The 20,557-nt window shown below is 41.2% G+C and overlaps 1 protein-coding gene across 1 annotated transcript; it reads left to right on the forward strand.

Moving 5' to 3' along the window:
* The first annotated feature begins 600 nt into the window (after positions 1-600).
* Positions 601-20,129, forward strand: LOC114358684 (lachesin). The gene is made up of 10 exons (XM_028312706.1): positions 601-682; positions 3,542-3,631; positions 4,521-4,648; positions 9,555-9,749; positions 11,146-11,299; positions 11,823-11,920; positions 12,898-13,019; positions 14,067-14,247; positions 15,933-16,100; positions 17,067-20,129. The coding sequence occupies exons 1-10, from the start codon at positions 616-618 to the stop codon at positions 17,214-17,216; spliced, it is 1,353 nt and encodes a 450-aa protein (XP_028168507.1). The 5' UTR covers positions 601-615; the 3' UTR covers positions 17,217-20,129.
* The last annotated feature ends 428 nt before the right edge of the window (positions 20,130-20,557 follow it).

Consider the following 20,557-nt stretch of genomic DNA (forward strand, 5'->3'; position numbering starts at 1 on the left):
TAAAAAATCTGCTCCCTCAGTAATGGTATTGCACAAACTAAAAGTTTCGTTAACCCCTCGAACTAACCTAAATATTACGAGTATAATAATTATGCTTGTGTTACGTACGAGTGGGTTTAACATATTAGTCCAGCGGGTTTTGACGCAGAACGTTTTAAAATTTGGTCACTTTCTCAAAAAGTCACTTTCGCAGAATGTCATTCACATTTTTTTCCAGTTTACTTATTTTTTTAACAACACATCAGCCCCACTAGACAAATGGCAAAAATCGACAGTACCTCTAGCACGAAAAACTTTCGACTTCAAATCGTTTGCTTATTCGAATCGCCTTCAAAAGATTTAGTACGAAAACTAAAATAGCGCCCATGTGAACGTGTCGTAAAGTGAACTTAGAAATGGTTGCACGAAACTTTTTGACAATCAAAACTGTCACGTTATCGTTTAATTCAAAGGTTGAGTATCGAATTTTGTAGAATACGCAAACGATTTGAAGACGAAAGTTGTTCATGCTAGAGTTACAGTTGTAATATCGAAAGTTGGTCGTAAAACCTTTTTGTGTAAGGTTCTCAAACTTCTCTCTTTTGTCCTCAGATGGGGCGGGGGGGCTGACGCACCATGGAGGGGGGCTGGCTCGTGCTCGCCGCCGTCCTCGCCGCGGCGCGGGCGCAGCCTAGCAACAGGAGTGAGTATCTTCAGTTATTACCTACTAAAGCCCGGTCCGTGAGCACGTAGAATTTTGTCCAATGACCCCAAGCTACCCATCCTTATCGCTCGCGCGTAATTATATTGCTGTCGCGACTGTGCGACGGACGGGAGTGTGCAAAACTATGTAGTTCAACGATAGTGGCGACCCCCTGTCAATGAGTTTGATGGTCATCTATAAAAAAAAACAGATATGACATGGACAGGAGGGGGCTACTATCAATACTTGGTTATTAGTTCCGATTTTTGCCACGTTGGACAACACTAAGTGTCCCTTACAGAATTTTCAATATTGGATTAATAATTGTTCAGATTTTTGCCACTTGACGTTTCACTTGACGTATCTCTCTCCGACAGAGATATTAATTAATCCATTTCGAATTTCGAAGCCGTTTCGCAGAATAGACCCCAAATCTTCTAACAGGATATGACGTCACGCGATTCCATGATGGCGTCGCCCGGCCGTTATTTCGGCGCGAAACGTTTATTTGTTTGAGATCGCCCTACGATTTGTGAGGGAGGAGATGGAATCGACGCTTCCGGAAGGTAATTTAGGGTTTGGAGTTTTATTTACTTACGTAGGTATGAAGAAAATAGATTAAGTTCACTATAAATACCGTAATGGACCATGGAAGATGCGTGGTTTTGCCTGTCATGAATTTTAGTCATAATTTCAGTAAAATTACCGTTTTTGTTATAGTTTGTAAAAAAAAATAGGAGAACCACTCCGAAAAGTCTACATAATAAAAGGATTTAAAAATCATAAAAAAATATCCGTACACAAAATGAAAATACTGCCAAAATATTCATTGTTCAAGATGTTAAAACAAAACATGTATTGTATGTCGGCCGTTTGGTGTAGTGGTTCGAATCGGACAACTATTCCGGAGGTTGCGGGTTCGATTCCCGCACAGTACAAACATTTGTGTGCATGAACATTTATTTGTTTGTATTTGACTGGGTGTTTTCTATGTATAATATGTATGTATTTACAAAAAAAAAGTATTTAAGTGTGTTTATATCCGTTGTCTAGTACCCATAGTACAAGCTTTGCTTAGTTTGGGACTAGAAGCGCAGTGTAAAATGTCCAAGGATATTTATATTTTATATTTATATTTATATAATATACATTGTTGTTACATTGACATTAAAAAGAGTACCTAATTAAATAAAAGAAAAGTATCTAATATCATCTAAAAAAGACCTTAGTGTTTGTAACTACACAGGACAGAACGATAATAAATCCCAAACACCTAAAAATCAATCAAAACCCGCAAAACAACTTCAATTTTCTTACCAAGATCCATTACTCAGTGCTGCCAACTTGCGGATCAAAACAAGCGACTTCCGGGCAACAAACATGGCCGACATAATAAATATGGCCGCCGGCACCGGTCGTTTCCCGCTTCCGACCATTGCATTTAATTGTTTAATCTTGTATTCTTGTTATGGGTTATGGTTGTGAAATAATTTCTGTTATGGGATATAATGTAGTTAATTAATGTATGTAAAACTAGCTTTCGCGCGCGGCTTCGCCCGCGTCGAATTTTGTCAGTCACAGAAAAACATCATCGCGCGCGTCCCTGTTTCAAAAACCGGGATAAAAACTATCCTATGTCCTTTCCCGGGACTCAAACTATCTCTATACCAAATTTCATCAAAATCGGTTCAGTGGTTTAGGCGGAAAAGCGTGACAGACAGACAGACAGAGTTACGCATTCGCATTTATAATATTAGTATAAAGTATAATAGTATAAATAAAAGTATAAAAGTATAGATTACATTTTGAACCAGTGTTCAACGTCCGTTTATCTTTTTTGTAATAACACTGTCTTAAAGCCATTTTTTTTTTCAATAAAACTTCGGTACAACTTCTCACAGTTAAATTATTTCCAAAACCATCCATTGAAATGACATAATTATAGAATAGACTGAGAAGCGAACTTTTTGCTGAGTATTCTGCAAGTAATTTATTATGAAACTTTAATGGACTCAAAAGATTTATACCAATGCATCTGACAGCTAAAATATTGCCGTTGGGTGCATATCGTGTATTTTACCTGTAGGCAGATTTCTAAGTATAGAAACTCAGAACAAAATTGTCACAAAATGCGGACTACCTAAAATATCTTTATATTTTTGGACAACACAAAAAATAAAATTAAATAAACACTAAAGGCCGTGACAGTGTCCTAAAATAATAAACTACCAACTCAAAGTCACCAAAGAGGTGGCGCTGTATACCTGCCTGCGGTGGTAGAAATTGAAACTAAAATTATTTTAAGTAATAAATAATTCACACGTTTAATCTTGATAATATTAATTAAAAAAAAATTGTTAAATAGAATGTCCCAAAATCAAAAGATAAACAAATTGTAGCCACTTTGGTTGCTATTAGTTGGTAGTTTGTTCATTTTTCGCTAGATGGCGTTGTGCTGATTTAGCTCGCGCTAACATTTGATTTTTTCCGATTTTACTAATACTGTACCTTCACTTTGACTCGTTGGACCGACGATTATTCGTCGTTGTGGAAATCCTTGTATTTTTGAATACAGTGGTCCAGTCTAAACTGGAGTAACACTGTCAGAATTTTCTATTATTTTTCTAATGTGCAAAGTCCATGTTAGTTAATGTTCCCACCGCTGCAACTCCTGTGTAGCCAGGAATCAGGATCTATAGCTTGACCGCCTATAAAAACCCAACCAATGAAGGTCAAGTTTGTCCCGGGGGAAAGTTAAACTGTCATTGGACCCGCAACGAATTTAATCAGAAGAACATCTCCACTGCCACTGCAGTTGTGACTGGAGGCCAAAGCTAATTTAATTTTTTTTCTTTACAGACGATGGCCCGCGGTTTCTCTCGCGGGGCCATTCCTTCCGTACAGTCGTGGGGGACACACTACTTCTGCCATGCCAAGTGCAAAATTTGGGTGAGTTGCTTTAATTTTACAAAATTACCTTACCTTTTCAATAGTTACCTTTTTTACTGATTAAACTTGTTTAGTAAGTAATGTGGTGCAGTTTCTTATATTATTTTTCCATTGATTCCGTTAACCCGACTATGTTCTGTGGTTGACCCCTCCGACCCCGACTATTGTACTACTATTATTTATTCTGTACTATTGTCCAGTTTTGCGGGTAGTAATGCAGTCCCGCAAAACTGGACTGTAATGTTGAAATTCCAACTCCAAATTCGTACGGATCGTTTTTTTAATTCGAGCGGGACACTGCAAACGGGATGTTTGTGTAAATGTTAATATTATAACACGTATTCCAAACAGGATCCTGCAAAAAACTGTTCATGCAGGGTTGATGGGATCCTGCAAAAAACGAGATGTCTCAGTGGGAACAAGCCTTTAATATGATTAAACCACGTATGTAGGTACTACTAACGGGATACAAAAAACAGTTCCTACCAAAAGCGGGATGTCCCGTGTGAATGAGCCTTTAGCCTAGGCGCAGACCACCGACTTTTAGTTGGCCGATAGTTGGGATCAATTTTAATTTGTGTGAAGAATCGGCCGGTACCAAATCGGTGTAATGTGCGCACTTCCATACATGCCCATACTGAGGTGGAATTGTGTAAAGCAATCGTAATCATTTGACAGTTCATAACGTACGATAAAGTCAGTTATACAAAGCGTTTGACAGAATTATCTTAGGTTATGAACTGTCAAATGATAACGATTGCTTTACACAATTCCACCTCTGATCGGCCGACAAAAAATCTTCTGTTCTGAAAAATAATTTGATGAATGAAAAATTTTTCTTTCTTTCTCCCTTTCTTTCTTAATCTTTAATTTCATCTCTCTGTCCCAGGCTCCCTGGTGCTCCTCTGGCGACGAGGGCCAGCTGTCCTGACGGCCGCCAGCCTCATGGTGACCAGAGACGAGCGGTTCCGACTGGTGGACGGATATAATCTGCAGATCACTGATGTTGGGCCTCAGGTAATACAGGGTGTCCCAGAATGGGTGAATCGAACTGTTAGGGGAGGTAGCTCTACTAATGTACTATCCCTAAAAAATATGAAAAAAAATAAAACGCATGACACAATTTTTTTTTAAAGTGAAAATAAATCAGCTTTGCCTAAGTATCTGACTATAATTGCTGCGTTTGGAGATTATTTGTACTTTTTTCTTACTAATATTAATTGTACATTATCGCTTCGTTTATCTGTAATCAAACTTTTGAAAATAATGACTAGATTTCGAGTTTAGAGCAATTTATTTTAAAAAAACCGAACTCAAAAATATTTTTTCATATTTTTTAGGGATAGAACATTAGAAGAGCTACCTCCCCTAGCAGTTTGATTCACCCATTCTGGGACACCCTATATAAATAATTAAATATTCTTGAACATTCGCTTACTTATGCACAAGTATTATATTATCTGTGCTTATGCACAGTCAGCATCTTAGATCATAGAAGGGATCCCTTTCTGTGATCTGAGGTCAGCATCAATACCTATACGTGACACCCAAAGTGGTCGAAAAGTTGACACGAACTTTTTGGCTAGTTTGTCATGAACTATTTGACGCTGACTATAAGAAGGCTAAAGGTCACCCAAAGGGCGATGGAGCGGGCTATGCTCGGAGTTTCCCTGCGTGATCGAATCAGAAATGAGGAGATCCGTAGGAGAACAAGTGACTGACATAGCCCGCAGAATCGCTAAAATCAAGTGGCAGTGGGCGGGGCACATAGCTCGTAGAGCTGATGGCCGCTGGGGCAGGAAAGTTCTTGAGTGGCGACCACGGGCCGGAAGACGTACTCGTAGTCTGGGCAGGCTCCTCACTAGATGGACCGACGTTCAGGGAGGTGCCTGGATCAGGTGGAGCAGGAGTCGTTGTGGAAATCCTTGGGGGAAGCCTTTGTCCAGCAGTGGACGTCATTTGGTGGGAATCGAACCTGAAACCTCTAGGTGTAAGAGATGGTCTTACCACTACACCACAAAGTCAATTATTAAAATCGTCGTTTATAAAATCCAATCAATTTAAACGACAAGATGAATCCAAATCCAGGTTAATCTCTTCAAAGTTTTGAGTAAAAAGACACTGAATGTGAATCCGATGTCATTTCTTTGAGACTTAATTAAAAATCAAGATTCAATCATTAGATTAGTGCCCTCGAGGGCAGATCAACTTGTCGGTAAATTACGAATCTTTCAATGCATTTTGAATTTTAAATCTTAAGTTATTTAAGGTAGAAAGTCAATTACGATTTTCTTTTTGTGGTGCTCTATGTGTTCGCAGTTGTACACTTGTACAGTGTTGTCAAATAGTGACTGTACGACCACAGAACAAATAACAAATCTGTCAAAAAAAAGAAATCTGAAAAAGTCAACCCAAAATAAAGAAAAAAAAATTTAAAGCCTACTAGGTCATACAATTTAAAAATATCACAAAATTAACTCTATCTCCTAAACTAAGCAAAATTGTATTTATTTATTTAGGACACCCAACAAGACAGACACAAGTATAGGCAGAGGGGTTTACATACATTGTTTATCATTATATTTGGGGGTCACTAAATTTTTCTTTTAGACCTCACTGTTTTGTCCACCCTGTATAACGAGTAAAAGTGTTAATGATGCGATATGGGAACCTTTTTCCCACTTTTCGCGCGTCCCACTAACCGGCAAGACTGACCATAACGCCCGATGTAAAAATTTGAATACGGTACATAAAATTTTCCGGCTTCTGTACCCGTATTACCCTTTTATGGCTTCATACCCATGGGGTGCCAATGGGACCCTATTACATAATGCCTAAGCTGTCTGTCAGCTGGTCAAAGTAATTTAAATTTACAGAATAAAAACGAAATAAAAATAGATCCTACTTAATTACTTATTCAATCTACAAAGCCTAATTTGTGAATTAACACACTCTTCGACATAACGTCAAGAAAATAAGAGACAAGTCTTTGCCTCAAAAGTTATGACCGAAATAACAAACAATGAATGACCCTATGAAAATTTCCCTCGGAAATGTCAAAATATGGCCGCAAATTGCTCGTGAATACCACTGCGTCCCAAATTAAGCACTTTTTTTCATATGAATACAACGAATTACCTCAAATTGCATCCCAAATTCGTTATTATTGTCGAAAAAATCAACATGGCGTCTCGGAAAGATGGCTGAATTGCCGCGCGAAAGCACCAATGCTGCCAACATAAAAAATAACGAGAAGGAACCACGAAAAAGGTTTTATGCGGTGATTATCATATTTTTTCATACCAATTACCATTTAGGGATGTTTTTTAGCCCCAAAAGGAGGATCTATGCAATTATTTTTGGTTAATCGCAATAAATGCAGCCTTAAGTAGATTTAAAATGTAGTTGTTTATGATTTGTTGCTTATTTTGCATACGTTTAATGTTGTTTATTGGCCATTTCTTCGAAGATGTAGCGCTATGAATATAAAGATCTTAATTAGAAGTAGAAAGATCGCATAAAATAAAATAAATCAATTAAGAAGTTTATAACTACATAATTTTTGTTTATTACATTTTAGAAATACAATCTCTGGACAAAAACTTAATGAAACTTGAGCGTGATAGGACTTGGTCTACAGTTGATGGCTATTTCTCATCGCCACGGTTCTCATCGTCACCTTCGTGGCGAATTTTTTTTCTAACTTATTTAAACTTTTTGTAAACAAAAATTGTAGCGCTTGATGTGAAGATTGTATTCTCAGTAAATCAGTCAAATAGTGAGTCTCGTTTGGAAGTTTTAACGTTTTGAATTTTTTGATGCCACGAAAGTGATTCTGTACTTCAAGGCAATAATTTTTTCAAACTTTATTACTGTAAATGACTCTTAAGTGTTTATAAAACACATATTTTGTCTTATTTTCATAGATAAATATAGCAATAACATAATATAAATAGGTACCTACTTAAATACAAGATAAAATTTTACCGATGACGTCACCTACTAAGTTACAAGATTCTACGCAATTGGTTTTAAGGGTGACACTGGTGGCATTCTGAAATGCTAAAGAAGCAAAAAACGGATTATCAGTACCTCAATAAAAAGAACTCTAACTGATTATCAGTCCCTCAACAAAAATATTTTTTTATTTAGGCCTCGTATTTTGGTTGTACAACTTTTAACTCAAACTTCAGATTAAATTAAATTTATCTTACAAACAGATACACAGTCACAATATACAGACATACATACAGTCATACAGACAGATAACAAAAATACGAGACCCTTATTTATTTATTGATGTACTGATCTCTACTTACCACGTATAATTTATTAGTTATTAAAATATTCTAAAAACATAAACACCAGTCACTATATTTTAAAATAAACCAAAGCAAGAAATCACTTTCGTGGCCTAAAATCACCTTCGTGTATAAAACACCACGAAGGTGATGCCACGAAGGTGACGAAAATTTTAGTTTTTTATGAATTATCCTTAAATTTGAATTTAACGGTTCAAGTTGAATACTACACAAATAAGTCTAACATGTTAAGTTTTCAATGGCAAAGTTTCAATTAAATTGTTTAAATTTTAGAGGTAGAAAATATTGTTCAAGCAAGCGACGGTATGTCTATGGATAATCACAAAAAGTTACGTATTTTTTTCGCGGAGCGACGATCGACCTATCTCACCTCCCCAATGGTCGAAGCGCGACTGACGTTAACCGAATAGAACGCTGTGATTGGTTGCTGGTGTTCGGTTTAACGGCAATCTTGTATTATTACTCAAAATTTTAGGTACCTAAAATCGTGTGACCAACGTATTTCGCTTTCTCAATTCAAAATAATTATAAGAAGATATTTTTTTGACTATTGTGTGGAAAGTATATTTAATTACGATGATTTTAGTATATGCTACACACAAATTGAATGAAAATTGTGAATGCAGTAACCAAATGTTTAATTGCAACCGAAGGTGTGACACGATGAGAACGCGAAAAATGACCCCGTTTTTTATCGTTTCATGTGATTTTTTCGTATTATTTTTGCTTCTATTACGATAAAATTTATTTTGTATGTAGCTAAATAGATATTTTATCATCTGATTTCAAAGTTATTGTTGTGACTTATACCGTTTATGAACTATTATTGTGTGACCATCAAATTTGAGTGTAAATGAGAAGTACCCTGATCATAGTCAGTTGATTCTAATGAGCATCTCAATCTTTTTTTAACTTGTCAAAATCGATTAGCCCAGGTAGCTCAGTGGTTAACATGGTCATCTTTCGTAGCTCAGTGGTCATCTTTTGGTTCAAGCTTGGCGAAAGAAATTAAGTACTAAATCAATAAAATTCATTTTAAAATTAAAATAAAAACACGTTAACTCTGACACTTGTGTTTACCGGCTCGGTAGCTCAGTGGTCACATCCGTTCGCGATAAGTTTGCCGCTGGCGCTATGACGTCACTCGAAGGGTAGCGTCTATAACTTTAACAAACTATATTTAAATATTTTTATGTATTATTATTGATAAAAATTGTGTATTTGCGTAAAATAAGACACATTAATTGCGTTTAATGAATCACTAACTAATTGCGTTTAATGAGGGTTTTCACGAATGAAATATCCACCAGATGGCAATACGTAGACGCGAGGTCCAAATGCTGCATGATGGGTTATTTTTGACATGACATTGACAGATAAAATATGTCAAAATCCACCAATCACGCAGCAGTCAGACCCCACATCCACGTCCCGCCATCTAGCGGATCTTTCATTCGCGAAATCCCTCATTGCGGTTGGAGGAGGGGGCGCGCATTTCACGGACCGGCAAACTTAGCGCGAACGGGTTCTTGTAGCTCAGTGGTCATCTTTTGGGTCAAACTTGTACTATGGGTATAAAATCTTACCTTTTGTTTTTCCAGGACGCAGGCGACTACGTCTGCCAGATCTCCGACCGGGTGGCACGCGACCAAGTTCACACAGTGGAAGTGTTGGTACCGCCGTCTGTGCGCGCGTCGCCCGAGTCGCGACACGCGGCCGCGCGGCGCGGGGGCGCTGCGGTGCTGGAGTGTCGCGCGGCTGGCAACCCCGTGCCTACCGTCACGTGGCACAAACTGGTAAGACTACCCACAGTTTAAACTACTTCTTCAGGACCAAAAGGGCCCCGTGACCACTGAGCTATCATTATTGAGCAACCCTTTTTTTTACGGGGAAAAAATCAGTTGAATCGCATACCTACCCTGCGGGGACAGGGTAGGTTATGTGGGGCTCACCAAGTCAGAAGGACGAGGCATACCCACTAAAAAGACCCCGGTGCTCCGACACTCGCCATAAGTGGGAGGAAACTGTGGGTTTCCGGAAAAAACCTTTTCTACCACAGCCCCTCCCGGCGATTGCCCGCCTACACGGCGGGCCCTACAAGCCCCCCAGGACGGGGGGCGACAGGAACAGCTAGGAGCACACAGCTATTCCCGTCCGACGGTGGTGGTGACCTGTGCAATGCAGGTGGGGGTACCCCCGGCCCGCTGGCCATCACCGAGGAAAGGAAACTGGAGGCGATCATATTGTCGCCTCCTCTGACCACTCCGCCGTCGCCGAAGCGAGCGGCGCGTTTGGATCATCCTCGCGCTCTCGCTCCTATTATTGAGCAACCCTGTGCCAACCATCACGCGGTACAAGCTCGGAGCTCTTTAACAAGCTGATCGCTGCAGGACCTTAAATGTAGTTGTAATAGAGCACACAGTGGAGGTGTTAGTACCACCGTCTGTTCGCGCGTCGCCCGAGTCGCGACACGCGGCCGCTCGGCGCGGGGGCGCTGCGGTGCTGGAGTGCCGCGCGGCTGGCAACCCCGTGCCTACTGTCACGTGGCACAAACTATAAGTCTACGGTCTACCCACAGTTTTCAAAATACCCACAAAATTCCGTGCTTCTATCTTTAAATACCTCAAACTGTAGATCCTGGCTACACAGGAGTTGCAACGATGGGAACGAAAGGTGGTGAGCTCCACTACCCGCCGTTTAAAAATCAGTTTTCACAGCCCAGTTTCACCACTGCTTCAGGACCAAAAGAACCGCGTGACCATTGACTTACTAACACGTGGCACAAGCTCGTGAGTACCACCTATAGCCCGGTCGGTGAGCACGTAGAATTTCGTCCAATGACCCCAAGCTAACCATACTTATTGCTCGCGCGCGATTGTGCGACGGGCAGCCGTAGGGAGTGTGCGAGCGCGACAGCAATATAATAACGCGCGAGCGATAAGGATGGGTAGCTTGGGGTCATTGGACGAAATTCTACGTGCTCCACGACCGGACTAAGCTAGTTAAGTTAGTTAGACTAGTCAAGTTACCCAATATAGCTCGGTGGTCACGTGGCTGGCATCCCTGTGCCTATAAAACCACCACAATAATTTGGTGCGGTGCAAGAGTGCCGCGCGGCTGGCAACCCCGTGCTCATTTGGCTGATACGTTTAGCATCATGCAATACTTGAAACTACATTATTATCTTTCCAGGTGTCCTTCCAAAACGACAGCAACACCAGGCTCGGCGAGAGTCCACAACTCCAGCTGTCGCGATTGGAGCGGACGCACAGCGGTCGGTACGCGTGTACTGTCGACAATGGAGTTGGGCCACCAATTGTGACCGAGTTTCAGCTGCAAGTGCTCTGTGAGTATTTTTAATGTAGAACTAGCTTTCAATACTCAATTCTTAAATGCATCCATAATGTTACAGAGGTGGTATAGGTATATCGTTTTATAAGATACAATTAAGGACCCTGTCGGGCACAGCATTCTAAGACAGCACAGCATTTCCGCCAGCATTTCTTTTTAAGGTTTTCCCGGAAATAATTCGAATTTTTCTCGCTGTAAAAACCATCCTTGGACTTCAAAGAACATTTAAGAAAAATAAATTGGTAAATTGGTCCAGGCGTTATTGACTTATATGCGCTTACTAAAACATTTTGGATGCAGGCCGCTACCAACTGTGCGATATGGAAGTCATTGGGGAAGGCCTTTGTTCAACAGTGGACGTCCTGTGGCTGAAATGATGATGATGATGATGACGAGTGGGCGATCGGCGGGGTTTAAACCCGCGTTCCTCGGCCTCGAGGAAGGCCTTTGTCCAGCAGTGGACGTCATTTGGCTGAAACCAACGAACGAACGAATAAATTTATTAATTTTCATTCCAGACCCGCCCGAGATCACAGTGGAGCGATCGTGGGTGCACACGGGAGAGGGTTTCAGAGCTGAACTACTGTGCACAGTGCTCGCCGACCCGCCAGCTGAGGTAAGTCAGAAGTTTTGTGAGAGTGCCTGTATGGGATTATTCCCACTTCTCGTTCCCACCGCTGCAACTCCTGTGTAGCCAGGATCTACAGCTTGACCGCCAGTAACCAATGAAGGTCAAGTTTGTCCCGGGGGAAAGTGAAACTGTCATGGGACCCGCAACGAAATTAATCAGAAGAACATAGGAGGAGTTCGAAGTTAAGGTTCAACTTCCCTCTAGTGCAGTGGTTTTTAGCCGGTGGTCCCTGGAGGCATTCCAAGTGGTCCACGAAGACATCGTAATAAACAAGTGACGTGACGTGATGAGTCGACTCAATACAACGCAAACGGCGCACAGTGGGCGAGAAATAGACCTCCCCTTTCATAGGGTTTTGAACAAAAAGTGGTCCTTGACAAGACAGAAATTTGGTAAAATGGTCCCTCGTGACTTAAAGGTTAAGAAGCACTGCTCTAGTGCAAAGCGGATGACAGGAGACAAAACAAAGGTTATGTAACCTTTATTAAGAAAAGATTATGCACCACAGACATGTTTCCTGAGTAAAAAGGGAAAAGCTTAGCAGCCGAAACGTCAAGCCATGAATAAAAATTATGTAACTCATATAAAAATGTCGCGTTGAGACCCGCGTTTCTCTATTTTACTTAAAGAAGGAAGAGTTTGAATTAGTCCGTCGGTTAACTTATCAAAAAATAATCGACACGTATTTTTCGCTTTTTAAAATAATAAAAATTTAAAGGGATAAAGCACGCCAAAGTTCAAAAGAAGAGCCCCGTCAAGTAGTGCTTAAAAGTGTAGCACTTTGTGACGTCACGCGAAACTTCAACACGTCATAACTTCGTAATTATTTGTTTGATTGACAAATAAATAATTTGATAAATAATTGACGGACTAGAAGTTTTTTTTAGAAAACTAGCCTATTGGTAGGGTTTCTTTGGGCTATATCAGTATACCCTGAACCAACATAATTGTCTTTCTTCCAGGTGTCCTGGTACCAGAACTCGTTCCCTCTGAGTGCCTCCGAGAGGGTGACCATGTCTGCGAGAGGGAACAACCACACACTTCACATCGCTAATGTGCAGCCAGAGGACTTCGGTAACTACAGGTGAGTTAGAAAGCCCCACTTCTTGTTTCTACTTAAAGACGAAGCTAAGGTATTAGAGATATGCAAACTAATGCGCTGAGTTCGAAACTCAGTGTCGCATTAGAAATAATTCACGCACACAAAGTAATCAAAATAAGTGCTCATTATCCACCTGCGGTATCAGTACGGCTAGCACGTAAATCTTTCGAGTTCGAATCGTTTGCGTATTAGAATCGCCATCAAAGGAAAACATACGAAAACTACAACAGTGCCCTTGTGAACGTGTCGTAAAGTGAACTTAGTATGAGAAATGGTTGCACGAAACTTATTTTGAGAATTAAAATTGTCACTTTATCGTTTAATTCGAAGGTTTAGTATTGAATTTTGTCGAATACGCAAACGATTCGAAGACGAAACTTGTTCATGCTAGAGGTACGGACTACGGTACGCAACGTTCGAATAATATTTAGTATGACGCAACTTTACGCGACGTCGCTGCTGTCATCATTGCATTCACAAGCAATGTTCTATTTTTGGGCATATTGCTGCGACACCGGCCACGCCCCCATGTCACATCTCCTGTAAACATGGAACACTCCTGTGGGTCTAGACAAAGTGCAAATTATAATCGCAAACCAGTCGAAAAGTGGTCGAAAAGCCCCTTTTTTGTATGGAGTTTTGACGGATTCGATTTTCGATTCGATCAAAAAGTGCGTTTTGTCTAGGGGGACTGTATTTAACGCTCAATATTTTTGTTTTGTTTTGAAGCGGTTCGAAAAGTAACACGTCTACGTTCGTTCGTTTCAGCCAAATGACGTCCACTGCTGGACAAAGACCTCCCCAAAGATTTCCATAACACTTATTTATTTGTTTAATAAAAATAAGTCGGGTTTTCCTCCCTGACGCTATAACTCCAGAACGCACAAACCGATTTCCACGGTTTTGCATTCGTTGGAAAGGTCTCGGGCTCCGTGAGGTTTATAGCAGAGAAAACGGGGTCCACGCGTACGAAGTCGCGGGCGGCCGCTAGTTTGTTTAATAATAATGATCCTTCTTCTTACCTTCCAGCTGCGTGGCGGACAACAGCCTCGGACGCGCGCGTCAGCACGTAGAAGTGTCCGGGCGTCCGGGCCCAGCGCGCTTCACGTCGCCGCCGCTCGCTCGCCGCGCGCGCGCTTACACGCTCGCTTTCGCTGTCGACAGCTACCCGCCGCTGGATGAGCTGCGACTACTTTATAGGCAGTTGGCGGTGAGTTAGACTTGGTTCCGATTTTACACAGTCCACGACGCGACAGCAGTGCGACAAACGAAAAAAAGAACAGAGACTCGACGACGAATAGTGCTACAGTGCGATGACGTAGTCACTAACATCGCAACGCGTTTTTAGTAGGTATATCAAAGGTGAGTGTCTATAGTTCACTCTATCTCGCTCTCTCTCTCTCTCTCTGTGTGTGTGTCTCGCTCTCTCTGTGTCGAGACAGGGAGACGTGGCGATGGCAGAATGACAACGCAACGCAGTGTTTTTTAGGATATCAAAGGTGCTACTAGTTACAACGCAGCGCAGTATTTTTAGGACAACCTAGGTGACAGACTCTCTCTGTCTCGCTCTCTCTCTCTCTCTGTCTCTCTCTAGCTCCCGTGGTACAAGCACTAGAGGTGTCTAATATAACCATCTCTCTCACGCAAAGCGAGACGCTATCCTGTGCAACGGCGTCTCTCTCTATTTCGCTCTTTCGCTCCCTCTTTCTCGCTCTCTCTCTCTCTGTCTCGCTCTCTCTCTCTCTGTCTCGCTCTCTCTCTCTCTCTCTCTCTGTCTCGCTCCCTCTCTATCTCTCTCTCTCGTTATCTCTCTCTCCCTCCCCCTCTCTCTGTCTCGCTCTCTCCCTCTTTCTTTCTCTGTCTCGCTCTCTCTCGTTCTCTCTCTTCCTCTTTCTTTCTCTGTCTCGCTCTGTCTCGTTCTCTCTCTCCCTCCCCCTCTCTCTGTCTCGCTCTCTCGCTGTCTGTCTCGCTCTTTCTCTCTCAATCTTGCTCTCGCTCTGTCTCCCTCGCTCTCTCTCTCCCTCCCTCCTGCCCCCTCGCTCGCCCACGTGTCGGTGTCCGGTCGTCCGGGCCCCGCGCGCTTCACGTCGCCGCCGCTCGCTCGCCGCGCGCGCGCTTACACGCTCGCTTTCGCTGTCGACAGCTACCCGCCTTTGGATGAGCTGCGGCTGTTATACCGGCAGTTGGCGGTGAGTCACATAGTAAACTCTTAGAGCCACATGAGCGTTGACAGTGCGCTGCGACAGCGCTGCGACGCCTGGTGACTAACGAAACGGCGACGGCACGCGCAAGTACCTACACAAAGGACGAAATGACAGGGAGACGAGGCGATGGCGGAATGACAACGCAACGTAGTGTTTTTTAGTATATTAAAGGTCACAGCTGCTAGTTACAACGCAGCGCAGTATTTTTAGGACAACCTAGGTGACAGACTCTCTGTCTCGCTTTCTCTCTCTCTCTCTCAGTCTCTCTCTCTCTCTAGCTCCCGTGGTACAAGCACGTAGAGGTGTCTAATATAACCATCTCTCTCACGCAAAGCGAGACGCTATCATGTGCAACGGCGTCTCTCTCTCTCTCTCGCTCTCTCTCTCACTCTATCTCGTTCTCTCTCCCTGTCTCGCTCTCTCTCTCTTCCATCCTGAGTCAACTATCAACTGCTCAATATCAACTCAACCAAATCAGTACCTACTAAACAGCCTCTCCATTTCCAGATCAACGAGCCTTTTCATTTCAGCAGCCAAGCCGCTGGAAGGATATAGTGATGCTGCTGCCCAATTCTTTCTTTCTTTCAATTGTTTTAACTTAGAACCGTCAACTCAACTCCTCATTAATTAGTAGTCAGGTCCATCAACTGTCCAAATTAGTACTTACTAACAACAGCCTCTTCATTTCCAGATCAACGAGTCATTCCAGCAGCCAGGCCGCTGGCACGACGTGGTGATCCCAGCGCCGGCGCCGGCGGGCGCGCTCACGCACCGCGTGTCGCATGAACTACGCGGGTTAGAGCCGGGAGCCGTGTACGAAGCCATTGTGCAGGCCAAGAACAGATACGGGTGGAACGAGGTGAGAACTAGCTAAGGCTTTTCTTTCACGTCAGAAAAATGCACCTAACAGAAAGCAAGCTAGTGAATTAATCCCACCAAAAGGCACCTCAAACCCTGACGACGCCTTCAGAAGTTTGAGTGAGTGGGTGGAACGAGGTAAGATTTTATTTCCTAATCTTTAAATCCAGTTGCCTAAGATAGGAATCCGGGCAACTTAAAGCAGTTGCCCGGTCTCAGTAGGTCAACCTCTGAGCTACTTAGACATTAGATAAATTTGATACGGGATTCCGGACACAGTCTTATCTATCTCAATCCATCCAGCCTCATGGCGGGCTCTACGCGAGACGAGAATCAGGACGAGAGGCGACGGGAGCTGGAAAGCACACAGGTTTTCCGTCTGACGATCTGGTCTAGGACACGCCAAGTCTTATTATTAGTCATCATCATCATCATTTCAGCCACAGGACGTCCACTGCTGAACACAGGCCTTCACCAATGATTTCCACATCGCACGGTTGGTAGCGGCCTGCATGCAGCGCCTTCCTGCTACCTTTATCAGGTCATCGATCCACCTTGTGGACGTCCCACGCTGCGTTCTCCGGTACGTAGCCTCCAATCCAGAACCTAGGCTTACTGCCCCATTGACATGAAATTTTTGAGGGAGGCCTTTGTCAAGAACGAACTTTGGCTGTTACGAACGAAACATTAAAGAAAGAAAAAATATTTATTTGGTACTAAATGATACACATTACTACCATAATAGCCGTGTAGTCCTGGCAGAGTAGAACTACTGCCTGGAAAAGTAGAAGAATAATGCGAAATTCAGCCCTTCGGGCCAGTGTAGAACTAACTTTCCTTTTGCTTTGGTAGATTAGAGGATCTCTTCCTGCAGTGAAGGCCATCCACGGCAAGATTCTAATGGTCCTATTCTATTCTCTACCTAATTACAGACAAAATAAAGTCTAAATCTATTTATTACTTACAGGTCAGCGACATCTTCCAATTCCACACGCTCGGCGGCACGCACACGGCGCACGCGGACGAGTTAACACCAATGTTCGCTTCGGCGTCCGACCGCCGACTGAGCGTCGCGCTCGCCGCCGCGGCCTTATATGCCCTTCGCGCGGCGGGGTGATTGGAGGGGGGAGCGCTTTGCGTCCGCTGACTTCTGTTGTATGGTCTTGAAAGAGTTAGTAATAAATGGGTTTAAAGCCCGGTCTGTGAGCACGTAGAATTTTGACTGTGCGACGGGCGCCCGCAGTGAGTGTGCGAGCGTGACAGCAACATAATTACGCGCGAGCGATAAAGATGGGTAGCTTGGGGTCATTGGACAAAATTGTACGTGCTCGGCGACCAGACTATAGAAAAAATAATTTTCAAAAACAAGGTCAAATATTCGAGACGCGCCCCTAGCGGTAACTTTCAAGAACTAAAATTTTCATTCATTTTTTAACGCGCTCACTAGTGAGGAAAATTTGATGTAAACTCACACTCAGCCGTCAGTACAACAGAAGTCAGTACTTTCAGCTTGCCCATTATTTTGCTAAGATCGTCTAACGATTGAGACACCAAAGACTTTAAAGTTATAAGTGTTGTGACAGACAGAAGTCCATTTATTAATTAAACTAGTTCTTGCCCACACCTGGTCGTTATACCGAAAAACACCCCGTAAAACGCCCTTTAAGCTGGTTTAAATCTCGTCAAAATCGGTTCAGCCGTTCCAAAGATATAACGCGACAAAAAGAATTAAAAAAATTTTCACAGTCAATGTAGGTACCAAGTAGAGATATTGATTTTTAAACAATGAATAAATAAATATACTAAGTGGGTGACGTTTTTTTCATAAATGGACTATAATTTCGTATAGGATACTTGGCTTCTAGTGTAATATGTAAATATTGAATGACATATAGGTTTAGAACAAAACTCACTGAATCAAATGTTTAACCAAATGTAGGTATACATTCTAACTATACATCGTTTCATCCACTCGGACGCGCCCCGCCATTCTCCGCGAATGTTCTCGTGTTATCGGTCCACGCTAATGCTCCATGAGTGCACACGCACACTACAGTAATGCCTTACGGCTTGCTCGGACCACACTCCCCGCACCCCGCGCGACCGAGACCAAAACTTGGTAGGGCGCGTACGAGTGGATAAAACGAACTAAATTGGAGGACAATCCAATTCAAAATATGGCAACAGAAAAAATATACAAATTCTACACTTGGTAAACATTGTTATTTCTTACTATGAGTCACACCAACCCATTTAATTTAAAATTAAGACCATTTATAAATTTTATAAACTTTGCCGTAGTCGGGTAAAAATTAAGACCATTTATTGAATTTGAATGCTTTTACTCGACTACTTACGCCCAAAGAAGCGCAATGTTTAAGTTTTAATTCAAAACCAAAGACAAACGCTTGGAAACGCACGTGAATAAAAATTCAATGAGCAATATTTAAAAACATCGTTACAAAAACTAGTATGATAGTAGAAAACGTTTCAAATTACTTACGTTACTATAATTTGTTGGTGTAACTCATTGTATAGTCCCCATAAGCTGAGCGAAGCGAAAGATAAACGACGTAATAAAATCAAACATAAATAATGATATTAAATATTAAGAACTTAACTTTTCCTCTTCGCTCAGCCCGCTTTTATGCTATACTTAAAGGTCACGTGTCTTGAAATGAAGAACTAGGTTTATAAATGTGATTTTTTCATTTATATTTAACATGATTTTGTACCTCAAATGTGTTAGGACGTGAATTTTCAACCGTTGAGTTGCCGTTACAACCACTGAGCCACCTGAGATACATTGTTTTCACTGACAATTTTTTATGATCGTTTCATCCACGAAGACGCGCCCCACCATTCTTCTCTAATGTTTGAGTGTTATCGGTACACGCTAACATCCATGAGTGCACACGCACACTACAGTAATGCCTTACGGATTGCTCGGACCACACTCCCCGCACCCCGCGCGACCAAGACCAAAAATTCGTGGATAAAACGATCTAGGTATAAATACCAAGACATGTTTCCACTGTCAATTTTCAATGATGTTATAGATGATACAGACTTTGATTGGACGACAGTAGCTCACAGTAATTTGAATATTTCGGTGACAAATGACTCGGTTAGCTCAGTGGTTGAACTCAGGAAGAAATCATTTAGATTTAAGCAGAACTTTAAACCTAGTTTTTCATTTCTTCTTTATATTTTCAGACAGTAAAATACGATCATTATTTTTCTGAAATAGTCTAAATACACTTTTTTCCAACATTTTCAAATTTAATATTTACATCCATAAATGAATTTATTAATAATACGTAGAATAAATATGATTTAAGCAATAAAATGTGTTAGTGATACAGCTATTTAGATTTTAAAATATATTTAAAATAATGTATTTTTATCTTCCTAATTTTTTTGGAGATTTTTATTTGTTTAAATTTAGGTGCAATATTAATTTTAGTGGAATTTAAAAGCAATATGTGTACACATCACTAGTTTAAATTAAAGAAGAGGTTTAATATAAATAAAATCTGATGTCTAAAAGATTCTTTTCGATCGAAATTATTAACTTTGGTTGCAAATCAGGCAACTTACTTGTTACAAAACAGCTTTGTCAATCAACGTTGTGTACCTATTTGGTCAATCTCATACGCTATTTAATATTTTTATAGAATTTAAAATGTCCTAACATAATTTTATTAAATAAAAAAATACAATATTACACTCCACACTGGCCAGATTTTTGGCAGCTTTGGGAGGCCAAGTATTTGCATAATTTTGTCTCTTATTTAAGAGCGTATAATAAAATCTATTTTGATTATTAATTTACATTTAAAGTTATTATTTTCGATCGATAATAAATATTCACCTAAGTCAGTCACTGCCAACTGGACAACTAAAAATTGAGCTAAATTTTTCAACTAATTTTAAAGCCACTCCGTGTTTTTGCGTATTTTACAAGAAAATGTAATTTAATATTAAAATAATCGGCCATAAGTAACTTTTAAAGACTAGTCATAATTTTTTCTAGAAAAATATATATATATAATGATATATTAGTTACTTGAGAATGTATTATATTGGTCGGGCTGTAGAAAACGCCTTTTTTTGATGAAAAAAAAACTGAATCCTGTAAGTAGTTCATAAACATGTAACTTTAATACAAAAACTGTGTTTTATTTATTTTAACCCTGGAAATAGGTACAGGTAGTATACAACTACAGGTATAAAGCCTGGTCTCCGAGCACGTAGAATTTTGTCCAATGACCCCAAGCTACCCATCCTTATCCACAGTCGTGACAGCAATATAATTACGCGCGAGCGATAAGGATAGATAGCTTGGGGTCATTGGACAAAATTCTACGTGCGACAGCAACAGATAGCATATACTGATCCTTGTGGTATATTGAGCGCTGCCGCGCTGTGATGTTTTAGTTACATCAAACGTCATCG

This window comes from Ostrinia furnacalis, unplaced genomic scaffold (genome assembly GCF_004193835.3).
Source record: "Ostrinia furnacalis isolate ACB-3 unplaced genomic scaffold, ASM419383v2 OfSCF4090, whole genome shotgun sequence".
Classification (NCBI taxonomy): domain Eukaryota; kingdom Metazoa; phylum Arthropoda; class Insecta; order Lepidoptera; family Crambidae; genus Ostrinia; species Ostrinia furnacalis.